The 14,478-nt window shown below is 37.0% G+C and overlaps 1 protein-coding gene across 4 annotated transcripts in view; it reads left to right on the top strand.

Annotated features, from left to right (window-relative positions):
* Positions 1–14,478, top strand: part of Step (steppke) — a 43,968-nt gene that overhangs the window by 26,985 nt on the left and 2,505 nt on the right. For all 4 annotated transcript variants that reach the window (XM_021335200.3, XM_021335182.3, XM_021335190.3 and 1 more), the window contains 6 exons: positions 862–994; positions 7,473–7,671; positions 8,584–8,845; positions 10,484–10,602; positions 11,754–11,865; positions 12,746–12,876. In XM_021335200.3, coding sequence (XP_021190875.2) covers positions 862–994; positions 7,473–7,671; positions 8,584–8,845; positions 10,484–10,602; positions 11,754–11,865; positions 12,746–12,876 — 956 coding nt within the window. The remainder of the gene's footprint in view (positions 1–861; positions 995–7,472; positions 7,672–8,583; positions 8,846–10,483; positions 10,603–11,753; positions 11,866–12,745; positions 12,877–14,478) is intronic.

Consider the following 14,478-nt stretch of genomic DNA (forward strand, 5'->3'; position numbering starts at 1 on the left):
TTTCGGTCATTGTTCCCCAGTTCGTTTGTCTTTGTGATTTTCAACTGGGCTTACGTTTGTTCTGGCTCGTGGAGGTAATAAGTAGCTGCTTATTATTCCTTACCATTTTGTGTAATTAATCTTCGTACTGAGCTGGACGACTTCATTTGTAATTCCTACGACAGAAAAGAAGATTTATTTTATTATAATGAAGTCTGTTAAACAAAATGGCTCATTAAAATTATGACCAATGCGTAATTAAGGCAGCTTCAGCTAAAATGATGAGGATAGAGAATTTGTAACAATATCGAAATCAGTGATGTTTTAATCTTATTATGTCACATCTTACAAGAAATAATCGACTTAATGGTTTAAGTATAAACGTTGTTCTTGGCAAGGACACACAAAATAACATGACTGTACTGTAAAGAATTCAAGGAAAATACTTTGGCTCTCGATAAAATAAAAATGAAAAGGAATAAGGATATTGACGACAGTAATATGCAAATGACATCAGAAGGCCTCGTATTTGCGATACGATCCGGTTCGTATTCCGAATCTAACACCGCGCTGCGCTTGCGGCTGCAGCGTAGAATGCGCTGCGTCTTGCGGTTCGCCTTGTGGCTGGCGGCGGCCCAGTCGCCACTCACGGCACTGACACCAAAGTGTTTATTTAATACATGATCCGCGGTAGGAATGCTGCCGATACAATTAAGATCACCAGTCTGATCTGTCGCCTGACCTCACCACGTTTTTAAATAAATAGCAAGTAGTTCCATTATGTATTCCAACGGTTTTGTGGATCTTCATTCTGAATAAAATAATAATTCAATAATTTAGAGTTGAAAATAATTTCATGACTCTTATTTGTTTTTGTTACAGCAACTTAAAGATGAGCTCGGTGAAGTGGTCGCGGAGCTGGAGGCTCTGGATGGGCAGGAGGAGTGTAAGCAAAACAGTAAAGCCAAGCAGATGAGTATAGGGAGGAAGAAATTCAACATGGACCCAAAGAAAGGTAAGCAAAAACCAAATAGCATCCAGAGAGAGTATGAAAAGCCTTTCTGATTAAGGGCCGTGGCCTGTAGGGCGAGATCTGTATAGTGCACAAAAACTAGCAGTATAGCCGTATATCAATTGCTGGTATAGAGAAAGTATCGAAGTAGGTTTTTTATATGAACAACTCTCCGATCTTTCTTCTCGACACATCGGCTACGTTGGGACGTGTTTTCTCGTTTAACTCGAATATACAGCCTTGGCCAAAAGTATTGAGCACCCATGACATCTTTCAGTTTTATGCGGAGTATCAAATAGAAATAAAACAAAACTTTTTTTTTATTTGTAATTTACTATTTATTAATTGAAAATTAATATTTTGTGGGTCCACCCTTTGCCTTCATTACAGCAGAAATTCTTTTTGGTAAACAGCTAACAAGATTTTTACAGTCTTCAGCAGTAATCGCGTTCCATTCTAGGCGCAGGTAGCGTTTCAATTTTTCTCTGTTGTTGATTGTGTGGCGCCTAACTTGACGCTTTAATAAACCCCATAAATGTTCTATGGGGTTCAGATCTGGCGACTGGGCAGGCCAGTCAAGAAGCTCTATGCTATTTTCCCAAAACCATGTCATAGTGCGGGCAAATTTGTGGCAAGGCGCGTTATCGTGCTGGAATTTATCAATATCCATGTTCGTGACACCGAAAAGTTTCGTGAATGAAGGCAGCAACGCAGTTTCTAGCACATTTATGCACTTAGAAGAGTCCATGCGGCCCTCACACACAAACAATTCGCTAACTCCAGAATCGGTCATGCAACCCCAGACCATTATACTGCCGCCGCCGTGTTTTACGGTTGGGACCACACACTCTGGCTTAAATTCTTCGCCCACCCGGCGACGCACAAGGGTCACACCAGGTGTACCAAAAATCTGCAATAAAGAGAAAAATATTGAGTTCCCGAAATTAAAAGAACTTCCTCTACGCGTTTAGAATTTAAATCATTTTATATTATTTTGTGAGGGCATTAAATTGACTAACTCACCTCAAAGTTTGATTCGTCTGACCTCACAACATTTGACCAATCTTCAGCGGTGAAAGTTCGGTGTTGTAAGGCCCATTTGTACCGAGCTTTTTGTTGCTCTCGGAGAACCATGGCTTCTTCCTAGCTTTACAGCCTTTCAGACCAGCTTCCTGAAGCCTTCTACGAGTAGTTCGAGCAGAAATTGTTTTCTTCATTTGTTCTGAAAACTCAGCAGCGAGCTCTGAAGATGTTTTTTTCCCTATTTCTTAATGACTCTCTGAGTAACTGACGATCTTGACGGCCTATGGTGATGCGTTTGCGCCCGGTTTTCGGTCTATTTTGATGTGATCCGGTATCAGAGAATCACTGAATAGCATAATGCACTGATCGGCGCGAACATTTCAGTTTTGGAAATCTCTACTTGTGATTTCCCTTGCTCATGCAGAAGCTGTATCTGCACTCGTTATTCTAAAGAAAGATCGTTTCGTTTTGGCATATCGCAATTATAACACTTAAAACTTTGAAATAAAATACCAAAGGCGCACCACATCACTGGATGTTGTCACAACGAGCGATGGTAGCGAACTAAAAAATAAATTCAAAAATTGTAAAAGACACATTCCTTTGCACCCAGGTGTTTTATTGTCAGCTGCGGCATAAGTCATTGTTTTAAAATCTTTGTAGATAACCTATAAAATAATACTTCAACGATAGATTCGGGTTTCTCCCATAATTACCGTGATCTAGCGAAATTTGTAAGGTGCTCAATACTTTTGGCCAAGGCTGTACGTGTGGTGGATAGACAGATATGTATTTAAGAGCTCGTGGAATGAAATAACTGGCTCGCGCTGAAGAATTTCATACATTCTGTCGACAAATTCCTGTGGCTCGGCGATTTTATTATAAATAGGATATATCTTTTTTGCCGTTGAATTGATATTTGTTGGAGTTTCATCCGTTTCTTGAAAGAAATACGTTGCTTTCGGAAAAGCATAAAGATTTCTTACTTACCCTGGATATAGATAGATATTTAAAATGCAAATGAGAAAACAATATAAAGCTCAGATATAGCTCTAGGCTCCGTTATCTCGGAATGTTTAACGGTCCAGACACTTTTATTGTATGTGTTGGCTAGGCTTTTTATATGGGAGACAATGTCGACATGCGTTATGTTTCTTGGCTTGACATCAAGGTTCCAAAATCCCTATTGCAGATAAAATTTACTTCTTAAATACTACGGCTATGGCACGGTGGTTTAAAAAAATATATAATGGAATAAAATAATAAGTGTTTCTTTATGTGGTTGATATCATTAAAATAATGGTGGTAAAAGGAGTAGAATTCTTGGTACAATGCTATTCGATGCGGCAGGTGCTGCGTTCCCACGGCCGGTGGAACGACATATTCTGCAAATTGTTCTATTCCTGCACTTTTACACCTGTCCAACGGCCGACTCCCATCATTTATTTATTTATTATCGTTAATTAGACTAAAATCCTGCCCCGTAAATAATATCATGCAGAGAGTTTAAAATTTATAAGTTATGATCTAGATGCCAGTCTGTGTAAAAGTAATGAACACTATGCAAAGTATTTTGCCCAGGTCTTTATTATTTCGTGCGCATATAATCCTTGAAATACTTATTGAAGCACGTTCTAGTTTGAAATAGTCACGTCACTTCGATATAACCATGTTCCATTACATTAGCGTAATCAAATGCATCATCCGATATTAAATACGATTATGTAGTTTAAACATCATCTTAATTTTATACAGTTTTTTTAAGAATTTACTTACCAAACTGGAGTGAGACCTTGATCCGCTTTAATCTTGGCAGGGCAAATGTGTTTGTTCAGCTAATCGATAACCAAACAAGACTTTTAAGCTGCGTGGTTTCTTCATAAATTTTCACCTCTAAAATACATAGGTTAACTATTTATATTTAAACTTCATGTCAAGCCTCATTGCTCGTGATCTTGTCTAGTAGACCACTTATATCTGCTACTACATTAGATGTAATCGGTAACAGTATTCCCCATCCTGTAATTAACTCCGATAGGTGGACTTGATATAGGTTAGTTTTCTGCAAGTAACGGTACAAATTACTGCGATCAAGAACGCTTTCGATATGGTAATAAATCATCTGCCCGCATTAGAGGTTTACGAAGAATTTTTACATAATATTAACGGGCTTCATACATAAGTTTTTTTTTCGTATGGGTGCATAGTTAAAAGCAAAATGTTTTTCGTGTCTCGTTTGTTTGATGATACCCCGGCCAGTGTTCCAGTACTAATTAGGTCATGTTGACAGTAGCAACTAGCTTCGCGAGAGGTTGGATGCAAGGCACGAGGTCTTCTGAATACATGCTCCAAGCTCGACAGGCGCTCGAGTGCTCCTATTCTCAAGAGCCAGCGTAATGGGATGTAGTCGTATGTACACCTGGTTGCACAACTTCCTAATGACGTCAACTGCTGAATAGAAACACGACTTCACACTACTATTATCCTTTTCTAAGTTAATTTGTCGGAAACCCGTCAATCTAGGTCGTCGATTTCTATTTAAAAATACTTCATTAATTTTCATATGTTTCCAGTTTATTTTTGAATAATTTATAGCAGTAAATTACAGTTTAAAATCAACAATCTAAGCTTGAACATGTGCAGTACCGTTTGTTTATAATTCATAGCATTTTGTGACCGGCTTTACGCGGTAACATTATTTCTGCGCGGTAAGCTGGCTTCGCATCAGGATTAGCCATGGTGGATTATGTCGGCGACATTACGGTAAAGGGTAATCGCTCTTACAAACTTATAAATAAAGTAGGTGTTTATAAGAACTTGATAGCTGTGCTGAGCTTCTGCACTTCACACACAGTTATTAAGATTGTAACAAAGATGAAAGAAAAGAAAATTGAAGTGCTTACGTATAATAAAGATAGAGTTTTATGAAGTAAATAATAAATCTCACACCATTATTATCTTATGATGAAACGGTACATTCTTACTGCACGAGTGCTAATATAACAGATCAGCAGTAATTGCAGCTGGGTTTTGCATTGAGTAACGTTTCACAATACATGATTCCAACAATCCGTGAATAAGTGCTATTTGAATCCATTGTAGTATGTATTACAGTAATGAAACTGAATCTGCAATGATATTTCAAATGAAACTGGGATCGTTGATTTATGAAATATGTTTATGTATGTGTGGACGCTGATACGGGCGAATTAATACCTATCCAATCTGCATAGTTTAATCTGATAGAATATCTGCATATCGAAAAATATTAAAAAAAGAAAAACATTCGTATCGACGAGGCACTTCCGACTCTTGACCCAAATTGGATCGCTGCAAAAATATAGACAGAAACTTAAGTATTTGATCACATTATCATCAAGTATATGCCAGGTAGTCCGATTGAAAATCATGATCACAAATGCAGGCGAGGTTATAAACCAGTGCAAGTACTGAAAATACCTGATCATATTAAATATTTATTTGTGAAGCAACAACTGTTATGTCGCGACATAGGCTTGATGTGTCCAGTAATTGCATAACGCTAGCCCTATTCACTGCATACGCATTCATAATTCAAATTACGTAAAATACGTGACTCCAATGGCTTCTTTCCCTCGGGAAATAATTCAACGTTCTTTCATTGTTCTCGACAACTAGACTGTCCAGGTTCTTTTTCATTTCGTGCATACTTTCCTGTTTGTTTCGTTAGTATACAAGGAAAATGGGCATTAGCCCACTGTAAGGCGACCGTAAATACTGCCGTGCATCCATTATCATTAATCATGTTGTTTATCAGCATAATCGCTTGGTTACTTGCTTACGTAAAAGTCGTGTCAATTTGTATATTTGTGTCATTGGCAGAGTTTCCATAACAAGTTAAACGACTGAAATCTGAAACACTTGATCAATTATGTAAAATTCAACCGATAAAATCGTTCGTAAGGAAATTTTATGACTAGTACAGCTAAAAATCTTGTAAAAAATCAGCCAGCCATGAAGCGGGTCTTACGTGATTCGACATTTTCTCTAATTTTGATCTTCATTTAAGAATAATGTAACGTCTTCATTTCCTGCTTTATACCCCGCGTACATATGACGTAGATTATATATTTTCATAGCCTGTAACGTAGTCCATTAGAGAAGTTTTCTCTACTCGTCAACTGAGAAGTCGAGGAATTTCAAACATGATTTTGTATCTTATTCTGTGACATCTCAGCTTGTACAAATACACAAAGGTCGCTGAATCAAAATATCGATCTGGTTTCGTATATCCGTAGACTATCGCTAACAAGCTTGTTATTGTTGCAAGCGTCACAGTTTGCTCCTCTTCTCGCCCACTTAGCGCCAACGATCCGTCATGCTGCTATCTGCAATTTTGCATGCCGCAAGATAGAAGCTTCAGTCGACACTGAGATTTATAAAACAACCAAAGTGCACACTCACTCGACGTATGCGATACGGAAGATAAATTGCTTATATTTATCGTCTGTTGGGTACTTTAGGCGAGCTCCTGTGCAAACCAATTTTTAATACTGAAAAATCTTCGTAACACAAAAGTTATGATCGAAATTTTGCTAGCGTAAAATTATTTATTTTCGTGTGAAACTTTCAGCATTCACTTACAAGTAAATTCTGAATCCACAACCCACGCTTATTACCCCCTATTGAAACTCCTGGCTTTGTGTGGAGGCGGTTGACGTCATTGGAGACGCAGACCATTAGGATTTTGCACGCAGCCATCATCACTGTGACGTAATAGTATAATTTATGTAGCGCATTGGTAGGGCTTTTATGGGGAAAATTAAACGAATCACGTACATATTTATTAGATCTCGTCATGACCTTATTATAATATCGTCTTCGTATTTTATATGTGGCTGTATATTACCAACTCTTGGCTATATGATTATTTTTGCTACGAAAATATGATGGGCGTAAAATAATTCTTCAGAATCCATTTGGATAATCCAGTACTTAATTAAAACTTGCTGTTACAAATGCTTAGCTTTATATTGAAAGGTCGCCATTTAACGTTCGTACAGGCGGGCATTGTTTGAATGGAAGTTGCATTCCATTGCTCCTACGACTCTAGTTCTAATGGGTGCAGGCACGGTCACCGTGCGCTTTCACGACTCTTAGTATATCGCCAACGTCAGCCATTCGGCTCTTTAACTTCTTATGCCTTTGTATTCGCCATTTGGTTTTGTATAGGTACAGGTTGGAAAAGTTCTTGGCAAGCAAGATGTCATGTGCGTTTCGAGTTTAAAGGTTTTCTCTCTCGTAGTTTATACGTGATCTGAATTTGAACACTGTCAAAGCGTTTAGATTTTCTCTTTGTACCACATTTGCCAAGTGACAATGCTTGGGAAGGCGAATAAATTTCTCACTGTTTTACTAATATACAATACTGAGCACACATTACACAAACGTTTGTAACATGTACAAATTTCTTTTTTAGGCATTGAATACCTGTACGAGAACGGTCTGCTGCAGAGAACGCCCGAAGATGTAGCGCAGTTTCTTCACAAAGGCGAAGGTCTAAGTAAGACGGCGATAGGCGACTACCTCGGCGAACGTTCAGAATTCAATGAGGCGGTGCTCAAAGCGTTCGTTGAATTACACGACTTTACGGACCTAATACTAGTTCAAGCACTCAGGTGAGTTGTAGAAAGTCTGAACATTTATCAGCTAATATATACGGCAGTACGTGAAGGTCTTCTTTGATCAGAAAATCATTTTAATATAGCAGGCTTTAGCGAAATATAAACGAGTTGAACGCCCCTTACCTGGCTGGCAAGCGAAACCTTTGCTTCGAAATTGGATCAAATAGCTCGATTCCATTTCAGTCAAATATTATAAATTCGCCAACGGGAATAGTTTATGTCTCAAGATTATTCAATGCATAAGTAAAGTGCCAACGGTTCGGACTAAATCTAGTCCCAGCAACTACTATAATATTATGGTTGCATGACGTGCGAATACTGCGTAGGTACTGAAATAAAAAATAAATGATCAGAACTAAAGGAAATTGTTATCTCTGTTAACGTTTTATTTTTAATTGCTTTGGTTTTCCTCTAAATTTTATAGCCAAACACGACGATTACGGGTTATTTCTGAAAAATAACTTGTGAAGTATAAATATTTTGATATTTGAAACAAATACAGGCTTTTGTTTATTTATTTTTATCTACGAAAAACCGAACGTTTTGGGGAAACCCGAATGAACGGAAGTTTTTATTTAGATATGGTATTACTGATTATTTTCAACTTACTCTGAATCATTCGTTTCTTTTTCCGTCTTCGATAGTTAAATACATTTAAAAAAAACAACGACGGAAACAAATAGATCGCTTTCGCATCAAGTGTCTTCACTTGGCATTCGGAAACGTTTCAGTTGGCAGACATACCATTTTGCACTAAGGTCATTCACACTCCGTCTGTTACTGACGGTTTGCAGAAAAATGATAGCTCTGTCCCTACTGTAGAACGTATAAAATCGAAGCCTAATGAGCTTCTATTAGTCCAAGTGTAATGAACCGATGCTTGAGTGTTTGTCTTATCTGTTACAGACAATTCTTGTGGAGTTTCCGTCTACCGGGCGAGGCGCAGAAGATCGATCGTATGATGGAGTGTTTCGCTCAAAGATATTGCCAACTAAACCCGGACATCTTCACCAACGCGGATACGTGTTACGTGCTAAGTTTTGCGATAATTATGTTGAACACTTCACTACACAACCCCAGCGTTAAAGACAAGCCTTTACCGGAACAGTTTGTTGCCATGAACCGGGGGATCAACAACGGCGGAGATCTACCGCAGGAGTTACTCTTAGTAAGTACTTACGATGTTTATTAAACCTTACCTCCTTCTCTCCGCTTTGTGACGGCAGTTCACACAACTGGTTGTATTTTCTGTTTACTAATAGCGGCATTGATACGATGGGAGACTTGTCTCGCATAATGTTTTATGTCTTGAAACAGAACTATTGCTTGCAAGCAAGGTGTCATTTAGTAATTATATTTTCATTAAGATTGAACAACGGTTCTACAAACAGGGTAATGACATTTCGGATTAGTATGGAATGGGCATTGATTGTCTCCGATGTAGACTGTGTGTCTCCATCTCCTCCGCCCACGATTGTTGTAGTACTGACGTCATTGTAGTAGAATTAGAACATAGCGTTAGGTGTAGGTCATATTTAGGTCGCCTCTGCGTGCCTTTTAGTTACCTACTACAGTTTAGCATGCGAGGTTAATGAACATACATTTTTATTTTAACTAACAATATTTTATAACTGCTTTCCTGCGACATATTTTATTCACTAAAATTTTACACGTTTCAGTAGGTATAATTATGTTTAATAAACCTTTAATATAATGGTAACTTAATACCTCTTAATAACCGACAGTGCATTAACTGTTTTGATAAATTATAATATGAATAATGCGTATAATTATAGAATTACTCATAATATTATGCCACTATCCTCATAACAATTCTTAGAAATAATTTTATTTTGATAAAATCAATGAATATATGTACCACGTTATAATTTAATCTGCAGAGAATGGAATAACATTTTCATGTAGGTATCTAACGTACATTTTAGAATAAAGTTACGTTTAAATATTTCCAAGGGAAGTGGGTTTCCTAATTGCGTTTCTAACTCGGTTAACACAACGCAATGTGTTATCGCGAATTAATTCTAGCGTATGATATGTTTTGTTCGTATCTACATATGCATGAAGGTACTAACAAATCTAACAATACGTATCGAAACACTGGGAAATGCCATTTCCCGATTGCGTTGTTCACTTGCTTAATCGAAATCATATCATATTAATCGAGATACAATCGCATAGTTTTTAACATTGCCTTTCCGTTGTGAACGTATTACAAATATATTAATAAACAAGTGGTAAATAATGCAATAGGTATTTAACAACACGTTTACTTCCGTCGATTCTATCTTTATGGCGACATTAGTTGGCACTACACATCACACATATTGTATGTTTACTGTATAATAATCACATTATAATGTTTTCCTATATTTTTTGTTCCAACACCTCATTATTCTTGTTGTTCTTGCTTATGTCTATAAATAATTCAAAATAATTAGTTTTTAAACAATCACGATAAACCACAATCGCTAATGGTAATAGCCGGAGTTGACGTAAATAACTTTGTAAACAATCTGAAATCATTAGCGGCGTTATCTGTGAAGTAACTGCGTGATAAATATTGGTATCTTAATGTCACAGTTGAATGCGAGTTTCTGTTTAAACTGGTGCTTTTATGTCCCATCAACGAACGGTAAAAGTATTTAAATGGAACTTTTAATTTCGTTTATTTTCGTGCCCATTTTCCCCTAAACTGGCGAGCTTTTTTGGTTCACGCATCGTAAGTGATGTTTACAATGTTTACTTGGTAATACTTTTTATTAAGTCTTTTTATTGCTGTTTCCAGTCGCTGTACGAGTCGATAAAAACAGAGCCATTTAAAATTCCGGAGGACGACGGCAACGATCTCATGCATACCTTCTTCAATCCGGACAAAGAAGGATGGCTGTGGAAACAGGGAGGAAGGTAAACACCTTATTTTTTACTACCTATACTTCAACACACGACAGCGAAACATTAACCTTTTTTTGTACAGAAACGTGCCTGTCAGATTTGGCTTTTCATGACTGCGAACTTTAACCTCACACACTTACACGCATATTTGACAGCTGACCTGTTCTGGCTCACTTCGCGTTCTAAACATTCGAGCTTTGTTCTCTTGGTAACAGAAATAACCGCGGAAAGATGTAGGATCGCACGTTACACTTTCTTTTTCCGTACCAAAATGTCATTGAGATGAATATCCAACAACCTACGTTTTCATTTGTTACGTCACTTTGCGGAGTCTGCTGGAAGGAATGTTATTTCGAGCATCGCCTTTGAATAACTGGTCAATGACATTTTAATGAGAAAGACCGTTTGTTCTGATTATTTTAACACTAATATAAAATTACGCCTTATTTAAAATATTTGTAATATTTTGGGTAGCGTGTTGCTATGGTTCTGAACCTCGTTAAAACGTGAGTAGGTTAGACGTTTTATAATTACCACGTGCTCATTATTATTACACGTCATTAAAAAACACGCGGGTAACGTGAAGTCACTTAGGCGTGTTTCTGATTATTCATGTGTATTATTAAAATGGATAAGTTGGCTCTGCATGTTTCCATCCATGTGACTCAATAATCTGCTCTAATGAGAGTGCATAACTGCGATAGCGAGCGATCAATATCATGTACCTACTCACCACTGTTGAAGGTCACATTCTGCATTCAATGAAAAAGTATACCTAACACCAGAATGTTTTGCTAAAACGATTCGCATCAATACCTGTTATTTCACTTTTTTTGGCATCAAAAATAAACTCGTAAACAACATCATAATATGACATCACATATGACTTCATTATTTTACCTTTGTACTTCGATATTTCGACACCATGCGATCATGTGCCGTGTATTAGTTCTATTTGCTATATAAAACCATTGGATAATTCCATCACAGAAAGGTTACTCGACGAAATCAATTTGACGTAACAATAGATCTATTCTAAACCGAGAAAAAACTAAATAACTCCAACGGTCAATAGACTGTGTCTTTAGAGAACAAATTCTATCATTTTTTCTATTTTAAAACATCTACCTGTCCACTTATACTGGTTTTTTGTTTGCTTTCAGATATAAGTCGTGGAAGAGACGGTGGTTTATATTGAACGATAACTGCCTGTACTACTTCGAATACACGACGGACAAAGAACCTAGGGGCATCATTCCATTAGAGAATATTTCTGTAAGTATACCATAGAGGATTTATACAAGAAAGATATGTCCAAAGGTTAATAAGCATCGCCTAAAATTATGTTCAAAATGATACAACAATGATTTGACTATTTTAATATTAAACCTGGGATTGGAGGTGTGAGAAAAGAAATAAGGCAAAACCCCCTTAGTAAGTACATTGGTGTTTTGAGGACAAGGAAGTCCGAGACGTAAATAAAATATTAGTAGTGATGAGTACTTTTAAACTATTATGATTAAGTTATCTTCCATTATTTGCCAACATTACGACTAATGACAAGAGAAAAACAATCAGAAGCAGTTAAATTCTTGTCTCATCAGAAAATATGTAGTCAAATAATTAAGTAATGTGTTGACAAAACATAATAGTTGATTCAAGATACTGGCGATCAAAAACTGTCGTTATGTATGTCAAGAGGATGTGGTACTTGTTGGCACACGTGTTGATAACAATTTAAGTACTTTCAATGAAGGTAGTCTGTTCGCCAATCTTTGTCAGTCGGCTTGATAAGGACTATTTTTTTACCCTTAAAATGTTCAGGGAAGTATGTATGTAGGTCAAAAGTCTGGAAGGAGTCTCGTTTGCTAAATATCAGGATAAATATGATTAGACATAGGCATCCAACTGAAAAAAATATATATATGTATAGTTTAAAAACTGTGTATCAACACAAAATTGAGACATATCATAGGCAGTATGTAATTATATTCTTCAGTGAGTGTATTTGTTAAAATGCACACACAACGCCTGAACAGCTGTTTATCGGTGCTGAATGCTGTTATTTATTATATTTTCTCATCCATCATCATTAATTCCAAATTTTATCTTCTTTTCTCGCAGTTAAATAATAAATAAATTGCAATATTTCCAGGTGAGACCAGCGAGCGACAGACAACGACCGCACTGTTTAGAACTGTACGCGAGCGGCGGCGCTGATCTCATCAAGGCCTGCAAGACTGACTCCGAGGGGAAGGTCGTCGAGGGAAAACATACTGTTTACAGGTAACAATAGCTTTATTATATACTTACAAATAAAAGTAGGCTACATGTTATTCTGATGTACATGTATAAGCTACATTACTTCCAAGAATCCAAATCCATTTAGTTGTTTGCTCGTGAAAGTACCCAAAATACACACACACACACACCTTTATTATTATAATATTTTACTCATGGAAATGATCATCCTCCGAGCCTTTTTCCCAATCATGTTGGGGTCGGCTTCCAGTCTAACCGGATTCAGCTGAGTACCAGTGCTTTACAAGAAGCGACTGCCTATCTGACCTCCTCAACCCAGTTACCCGGGCAACCCGATACCCCTGGCTAGACTGGTGTCGGACTTACTGGCTTCTGACTACCCGTAACGACTGCCAAGGATGTTCAATGACAGTTTAACGTGCCATCCGAAACACAGTCAATGATGTCTAAGATATACTTAGAAAGTACATACAAACTTAGAAAAGTTGCATTGGTACTTGCCTGTCCTGGGATCGAACCCGCGCCCTCATACTTGAGAGGTTGGTCCTTTACCCACTAGGCCACCACGGCTTCTCACTCATGGAAATGATCTACCTTTTAATAACCATCATTTAAGTAGGAACAATCGCTGTCTCATAAGGGTTTGCGAAGCTTATGTAAATTAGAGAAACTCCAATAAAAAGCCACGTTATTCATAGTGTCATAAGTATATTATACCTGGGTAAGGGTCATGACAAAAAAACAGTCAGCTCATGACGCATATAGATGAATGAAAGCGCAAAGGTTTATGAATAAAGGCGCTTAATGTTATACTGACTGACTGTTCAGCTTTACGGAACCACAAAAATTACAGACAGTGGAAACAGTAATATACACCTTTATAAAACATTTGTTTTACCCCTTTTTGGGATTTTTAACGACTATATTTTGTTCTTATTCTTATGCTTTTTTTCTTAAAATGCAGACTTATTCACACAAACTTTGCTGTTCCTGAAATATTCCTCCCTTTATAAATTTGTTCTGAACGCAAAAGATTCAGTATGTTGTCCCAGAGGTATACAATAGTTGTTGTGAGTAAAAGTTAATTCTTATGCAAGTAAAATGTATGCCATGTGTGCATTTCACCTCAATAGCACCGTGACAACATTGTAGTGCATTCTATGTGCTTTGTTTCGCTTGCTTTTGTCTCCAATAATAAAAGACATAAAAGGAAATGATAAATGTTATCCAAAGAGCGTATTACAATGTGTACTTACCTAACACAATTTGATTATTATTCATTGTTTGTAAATAAGATTTCAGTTATATATAAGATATTTTTTCATCCTCGAATATATTTCTGTCTAACTGTTGACTAAAGTTAACCGCTAACGGAGTCGTAGTGTGATTATTGGGAATTTTAGTTCGAAATTAGATATATTCAGTAAGTGAGAGGGAATCTGGACATTTTGGATATTTTGTTTCTCGGACGTTGCACGTTCAAAAAGTACACATGCTTTGCTTACTTTGTATAAAAGACAAATTGTTTTCCCGAGGTTTCAGGAACTATTCAAATCGGAATCTCCTTCGATAAGCGCGTTCAAACAAACTCTTCAGATTTATATGTGTAATTAGTACATAAAGGTG

Source organism: Helicoverpa armigera, chromosome 2, assembly GCF_030705265.1.
Source record: "Helicoverpa armigera isolate CAAS_96S chromosome 2, ASM3070526v1, whole genome shotgun sequence".
NCBI lineage: Eukaryota > Metazoa > Arthropoda > Insecta > Lepidoptera > Noctuidae > Helicoverpa > Helicoverpa armigera.